Source organism: Phyllostomus hastatus, unplaced genomic scaffold (assembly GCF_019186645.2).
Source record: "Phyllostomus hastatus isolate PE091 unplaced genomic scaffold, TTU_PhHast_1.1 phas_contig_304, whole genome shotgun sequence".
In the NCBI taxonomy this organism is placed as follows: Eukaryota; Metazoa; Chordata; class Mammalia; order Chiroptera; family Phyllostomidae; genus Phyllostomus; species Phyllostomus hastatus.
Genome location: NW_025333845.1, coordinates 13,898 through 21,852, shown reverse-complemented (window position 1 = coordinate 21,852; position 7,955 = coordinate 13,898). Strand labels below are relative to the sequence as shown.

At 37.9% G+C, this 7,955-nt stretch overlaps 2 protein-coding genes across 2 annotated transcripts; both read right to left on the bottom strand.

Moving 5' to 3' along the window:
- Nucleotides 1–369: 369 nt before the first annotated feature.
- Nucleotides 370–1,307, bottom strand: LOC123819309 (olfactory receptor 51A4-like). The gene is given in 3 exon segments (XM_045839618.1): nt 370–705; nt 707–1,264; nt 1,266–1,307. Coding segments are annotated over 3 exon segments (936 nt in total).
- Nucleotides 1,308–6,387: 5,080 nt separating this feature from the next.
- On the bottom strand, nt 6,388–7,329 carry LOC123819316 (olfactory receptor 51A4-like). The gene has a single exon (XM_045839625.1). The coding sequence runs from the start codon at nt 7,327–7,329 to the stop codon at nt 6,388–6,390; it is 942 nt and encodes a 313-aa protein (XP_045695581.1).
- Nucleotides 7,330–7,955: the final 626 nt, after the last annotated feature.

The window sequence follows — 7,955 nt, the reverse complement described above, 5'->3', positions numbered from 1 at the left end:
AAAGATAGTGAGAAGATGAAATACATATATATGGAATTCATTTGAAGGATGAGAGAGCTACTTCTGTAAGGAGGATATACATTACCATTTTTGTTCTTAACATAGAATCATTATAAAACATCTATTTTTATCCTGACAACTGACTTTTCCCTGTACCCCATAATGGAGAGAACTCAAGGTATGTACTGCCTGTTACCCTTTCTATCTACATCTTGCTCCATATTACTTGTGAATGAAATCAATTTGATAATAATGAAAAAATTATATTAATGAGTCTTTTCTGTCAAATATTACGTTCTTTGAAACTAGGTTGAAATCTTCCCTAAGACAACCTGTCACTATGTGTCTTATTATACATCAGTGTTGTACCTACTTCTGACATAACTTAGCCACAACTCTAACTCTAATCTGCCGAGTTTTCACACAGTACACAATTGGGTTCATCAGTGGAGGCACAAGTAAGAGAACATTTGCCATGAGAACTTTGAAGAGAGGAGACACATGCTGGGCAAAGCGATGGATAATGGCAAGACTGATGATGGGCAGATAGAAGATGATCACTGCACAGATGTGTGAAACACAAGTATTGAGGGCTCTCAGCTGCTCCTTCTGGGATGCAATTCCCAGCACAGTCTTGAGGATCAGGAAGTAAGAGACAGCAATGAGCATAAAGTCTACCATAACACAAAGTGCTACAAAAAAACCCATAGATGACATTAATTTTGTTGTCAGAACAGGCCAACTTCATAACATCTTGGTGGAGACAGTAAGAATGGGATAATTGGCTTTTCTGGCAATATTTCAACCTTCTCAAAGTGAAGGGGAAGGGGAGAACCAGGAGGATGCTTCTAAAGGACAATGCTATTCCTATTTTGGCAACTCTGACAGCAGTAAGAATGGAGCTATATCTCAGGGGGTTGTGGATGGCTAGAAAGCGGTCAAATGACATGGTCAGGAGCACTGAGGACTCCAGTACCGTGAATCCATGGATGAAGAATTCCTGGGCAAAGCAGGCATTGGCAGAAATTCCAGGAGCATTGAACAAGAAGATCCTCAACATGGTGGGCAGAGAGGATAAGGACAAACCCAAGTCAGACAGGGCCAACATGGACAGGAAATAGTACATGGGCTCATGCAAGGAGGGCTCTGTCTTGATGACAAAAAGGATGGTACAGTTTCCCAGAAGAGCAAGAACATACACGCTGCAGATGGGGATGGAGATCCAGATGTGTGCATATTCCAGCCCTGGCATCCCAACCAAAAAAGAAGGTGGTGACTTCAACCTGTGATGTGTTGATAATAGACATGATGCAGTGAGGGCCCTGCAATGAAAGAGACAGATGTTCAGTTGAGAAAATAGATAAAGCTGGAAATTTCACAGGATGAAAGACAGTTTTTGAAGTTTCTGGCATTATGTAGAACTTTCAACAAGACAAAGCAGTTATGTGGCTGACAAACATAGAAAAATACATACCACATTAGACTAGAATCTTCAGATGTTATAGCTTGAAAAAACTACTTCTGGCCATGTTTTTCCTTGGAGAAACTACTTTTATTTCACGTTCAAATATGTATCTGAATTCATTTTTCCTGTAAAGTTTGAGCCACCTACAGTCAGTCATCCTTGAGTCCTCCTGCTGTCTTGCTTTCACACCCTACATATGATGTTGGGTAAAATATATGATGTCTAGCTTGACACTAAAGAAAGAGAAAAGAATTTCACACCCAGTTTCTGAGTTTTGGATATTCCACAAATGTATGATTTTACTAAAAACAAACTCTTTGGTTTTATATCCTGCAATTTGAAAATTGGCTGTATAAACATTCTTCTGTGATTTTCATGACTTTAAATTATTTATATATTAATAAGAATGGTTACAGCAGAAATTACCGACACATCATGTTTCATCTTCTCATGGCCTGGAATTTGTGACCACTTGTATGGTGTTGACTGGAGAATAATAACCTGAAGTGGACAATATCACAACTTAGGAGAATTTAAATTCTGCAGAAAACTAATTCCCTGAATGGTGAATAGTTCATTCATATAGTCACTAAAAAGAACAATTTTCCTAGAGGAGTGACTTCTGAGGTGTTTCTCTGCTTGATGTGAAGCTCTAAGTTGTTGATTGCCAAAAAAGAAAAGTAATGTAAAAGGCAAATAGATTAGAATATCAGAATACTTAGCAGACGATGTATACTTTGGAGAGCACTTTTCAAACTGCCTGCGGGATTAAGCAAAGAATGGCAGAGGTGATTGGGTTTGTCTGCCACCCAGGGCTTCTGGTGATATATGAGGGTTTGCATGCATTTCCTCCTGTAGTCATCTGCTACAGGAACACTAGACTCTCTGGAGGTTGCAGCCAGGTTGGATCTGTCCTGGGAATAAGAATAAACATGGACTGATATTGCAAATCCACAGAGAGAGTTACTACTAGGGACATGAAATAAGTATCTAGTCCTTGAATTATGGACTGTTTTGGTTAGAGAGAGATCCTTAATAACAAGGCATGGGAGAGATGTGGTAAATGTTGTGCACAATCTCTGACACTCTGATGAGCTCAGATATTGCTCCCCTGCCTGGGACAGAGTCAATGCACAGATACTATGAGTCTGTCCATTTAAAGAAGTGATAAAAACAAACACCCAATGACACACTTTTAACCTAGACTTGACTCCTTAATCCTGAACTTATCTTTCCACATTCATCATAAACTAAATATCCCTTTAGACCAACTTGTTCAAATTAGATTTCTTTTCTGCCTTCTGATATCTGTCTCTTCTTAGGGTCTCTTCATAATAAATTTTTATGCTTAACATTTTACAAGGCAAAAATCTGAGCATTTTAATCTCTTCTTTCCTACATTTTGTACAGTTAGATTGCTCTATTTATTGAGGCTTGTTTACTACTAGATGCCGATTTTGAATCATTTAATATTTTGAATAATAGTAAGTATTGTTATTACCTTCATTTAATCAATGAAGAAAAGTGTTTCTCAAGGAGGTCAAATAATCTGTCCAAGATCTGTAGGAGTTGCATGGTAGAAGTAAGATAGGAATTCAGATCTGTCAGATTCCCAAAAACTAAACATATGCTATGCAATCAGGAAGGCCAATCAATACTTGGGAAGTTATGAACTGAATGGTTGTCTGGAATTCTGTTATTTTCAGCATTCTAAACTGCCTGCCATCTTATTCTTGGAGATAACATCATTAATCCCACAGTTCAAAACCTTTGGGACAAAGAAAATAATGCAAATACTATGAATTTTAAGGAAAAGCTTCTTGAGGAGAAAACAAACACATACTCATCCTCATTTATCAATGGTCTAGTAAAAAAGTGTTAAGTAGACCAAGGAGAGGAAGCATAACAAAGTTTTACTATAACCCTCCATCATGAAGTCTTTTAAACTTTATTAAATTAGTTTTAGATTGCTAAATGGCTACCTTTTGCATTTCCCTTGGTTGTAGAGTGAATCACTCAGTCCCATCTACTCTTACTTTCTTTCTGAGGTTTTATATAGGTTCTTGTCCTTAAAGAAACAGCTGAGGCACCTTGGTTCTTTTCAATTATATATTGCGATGGTGGTGTTATGTGTCCTTTGGCTCCATGCTCATCTTCTGGGACTAAATTCATTTGTTCCAAGCCACAACAGGGCAAGCAACACATTTATTTTGTTAATATTAATATGTCCAGTCACTAGCACTGTGGAAGGAATATGGAAGCTTAGTAAATATTTATTAAATGAATGGGTTGCATTTTTTAAACCGTCACCATAACATATGTTCTATGACCTTTATTATTATTCCCATTTTGCTGTGCTTGCTGTAGAATAAAAGAACAGATTTTAGACATTGTAGTGTCTTCTCATGAATGTTTATGTATTAATATAGTATTATTCCTATTTTTACATATGTTTAACTTACATATTAGATGTTGAAACTTTCTTCTATGCAGATAATGCATAAAAGTTATTTGCATATAAACATTTAAATACATATTACAAATATTACAATTGAATGATGTGTTAAATATGATTATTAACATTTTCTCAAATAGATTTGAAGTATTTTTTCTATAACAGAAAAAAAAGAGTCAGTTAATGTTTCTTTTGACTCCCAGACCCCAATGATGATGAAGATATGGCATATAAAGTAGGTGGGAGTCAGCCAAAAGCCATGTCTCCATAGACAATTTTAGGATAAGTTAATTTATTAAGAAATAATAATATGGGACCATCCAAAGATATAATTTCCATGTCAGGGTGATAGTGAAAATATAAATTAAGTCAAAAAGGCAAAGAAAAGAATAAAAATGGTAAGATCAGAGATCACTAAAATACCTATCTGACATAATTGGAGAAAATCAACAAAGCAGCAACCTGGCACTGTAAAATTTGAGAATTTCATTAAAAAATTTATCCACACACTATCAACAGTGAAAACACAAAATTTATATTAATAATGAAGACAGGGAATGTTACTAAAAATATTATCAACAATGTAAAAGATATTAAGTACATATGATAAACAACTTTTTTTCCAATAAAATAGTTAACTTAGGGGAAATGGACAAATTTTTCAAAAGACACTAATCTTCATAAAATAACAGGAAAGAAAAAAGATGGGTAGTTCTTTATCTGTCAATAAAATTTAATACACAAGTTTTAAAAAAAAACCTGAAATTAAACTCCAGGTCAGAAGGCCAAATGTGTGATTTACTTTAAGTATTTTTTCTGGGGACCACCCTGCCTGGTCTCAGGAAGCTGTAACCCCCCGTGACTTAGGCTGAATGAGAGACCTCTGGATCAGGAGCCACTAAGGAGACAAAACTTATTTCCCTGGCATGAACGTTGCCTGTTCTATGCCCGACCTCCTAAGCTTGATCAGTTAGCTAATGACGGGTAAGATTTCCCAAGAGGGGAATTGCCTAAGACAGGCATGATCACGTAGAGGCTTCTAGGAAGAGACTCGGGGCTATGGAAATGAAGGGGTGATGGACATCAACCCCTGCCCCCTTGGCTTTATCAAAGCCTGAGTCCTTCCTTGTTCTAAGTTGTGAGAATTCCAAGTCTCCTGGCTGCCTTTGTCTTCTCTGTTAGCTCAGGCCTGCAGAAATAGCAGGGGCGGTGCAGCCCAGACCAGAAATGGTGGACACCCAGGGTAATCAGGCCTGGGACATAGAATATGAAAGATCCTGTGAGATCTGTTTGCTGGAGGATGTTATTAGGTTAGAATTTGAAGGCACAGACAGGAAACCAAAACTAGCCCTTGAGCCCTGTTAGACCTTTCACATGATAAAATTCCAAGCTCCGCCCAGAATCATAGCGGAGGTTCTGTCTGCACCTTTGTAAGTTACCTACTTCTTTTGATCTTTTCTGCCAGACTGTGAATCCACAAACTAAGTCTGTATTCTCAACAAAAATCTGCTTGGGAATGGAAATGGCATGCTCTTCACTAGAGAGAGTGGCCATTCTGTCCCTATTCCCCCACAGGACCTGGTTGTCTCTGTGTATGTTTTTCTCATGTTTTTGACAAGTATCCATGGCAGAGATGGATACTACTGGCTGGTATCTGCCACACATTTTACAACAACAAAAAAGACCAATATTATAACAGTCTGTTGAAGAATAAAACACTTTTTCATCAGTTTCATGTGTTGCTGTCTAACCAATCACACAGTGAGAAACAGTTAACAATGGTCAATGTACCACGTGAGTGTAGGTACAAACATAATAAAAATATCAAGTAGAGCACAGAATGTACCAAACTGTAATATCATAACCAAGTAGAGTTTAACCTAGAATAAACATTTTTCAAAAATCATATATATGCTTCCCAGTGACATGGAGGAAAACTGCATGATCACTTCAGCAGATAAACTATATTTTCATCATAAACATCTGAGGAAAGTATAAATGGAGGGTACTACCTTGAATTGACAGATTTTATATATGTATAGCGCATATATATGTATAATATGCTATAGCTAGCATTGAAAAAATGAAAAAATATTGGACATTTTCACTCACTAGCATAGATTTGTCCTGAAATCATGAGACATTTTTCAAAATAAAGATGGAGTTTACAAAAGCACAGATTTACAGATGTTGACTTTCAGTCTGACTGCCTGGGCTACTTTGTTTAGCCTACAGCCATGAGGAGTGGGAATATGGGATCTGACTGTGGCGGGCAGCTCTGGGGTGGAGAAAAGCATCCATTTCTGATTTCATGCCCATTACCATTAACTAGTTTAAATAAAATAAAAGTGGTGATATCAACAAACATATATCCACATTATTTGTGTCGAATACTAGAATGTCCTAAACTCATCTTAATCTCTTACCCAAAACATTCCCTCAATGTGGTTTTTACTCTATATGACTGTTATATCTGCTTCTGGCATAATTTTGCTACAACTCTAACTCTAATCTGCCTAGTTTTCACACAGTACACAATTGGGTTCATCAGTGGAGGCACAAGTAAAAGAACATTTGCCATGAGAACTTTGAAGAGAGGAGAGAGATGCCGGGCAAAGCGATGGGTAATAGAAAGAGTGATGATGGCCAGATAGAAGATGATCACTGCACAGACGTGTGAAACACAAGTATTGAGGGCCTTGAGCTGCTCCTTCTGGGATGCAATTCCCAGTACAGTCTTGAGGATCAGGAAGTAAGAAATAGCAATGAGTATAAAGTCTACCATACCACAAAGTGCTACAAAAAAGCCATATATGACATTAATTTTGTTGTCAGAACAGGCCAACTTCATAACATCTTGGTGGAGACAGTAAGAATGGGATAATTGGCTTTTCTGGCAATATTTCAACCTTCTCAAAGTGAAGGGGAAGGGGAGAACCAGGAGGATGCTCCTAAAGGACAATACTAGCCCTATTTTGGCAACTCTGACAGCAGTAAGAATGGAGCTATATCTCAGGGGGTTGTGGATGGCTAGAAAGCGGTCAAATGACATGGTCAGGAGCACTGAGGACTCCAGTACCGTGAATCCATGGATGAAGAATTCCTGGGCAAAGCAGGCATTGGCAGAAATTCCAGGAGCATTGAACAAGAAGATCCTCAACATGGTGGGCAGAGAGGATAAGGACAAACCCAAGTCAGGCAGGGCCAACATGGACAGGAAATAGTACATGGGCTCATGCAAGGAGGGCTCTGTCTTGATGACAAAAAGGATGGTACAGTTTCCCAGAAGAGCAAGAACATACACGCTGCAGATGGGGATGGAGATCCAGATGTGTGCATATTCCAGCCCTGGCATCCCAACCAAAAAGAAGGTGGTGACTTCAACCTGTGATGTGTTGATAATAGACATGATGCAGTGAGGGCCCTGCAATGAAAGAGACAGATGTTCAGTTGACAATATATGTATATCTGAGAATTTCAGAGGAGGAAAAGCAGTTTTTGAAGGTTCCGGCTTTATGTAGCACTTACGAGAGGGCAAAACATTTACATGGCTATCATACATAGGAAAGTATGTACCACATTAGACTAGAATCTTCAGATGTTATAGCTTGAAAAAAACTACTTCTGGCCATGTTTTGCCTTGGAGAAACTACTTTTCTTTCCCATTCCAATATGTATCTGTATTCATTTTCTTTTTGTATGGTGTTGACTGGAGAAGGATAACCTGAAGTGGACAATATCACAACTTAGGAGAATTTAAATTCTGTTGAAGTCTAATTCCCTGAATGGTGAATAGTTTTTTCATATAGCCACTGAAAAGAATAATTTTTCCTAGAGGAGTGACTTCTGAGGTGTTTCTGTGCTTGATGTGAAGTTCTAAGTGGTCGACTGCCAAAAAATAAAAGTAATGTAAAAGCCAAATAGATTAGAATATCAAAGTACTTACCAGACAGTGTGCACTTTGGAGAGCACTTTTCAAACTGCCTGCAGGATTAAGCATAAAATGGCAGAGGTCGTTGAGTTTGTCTGCCACCA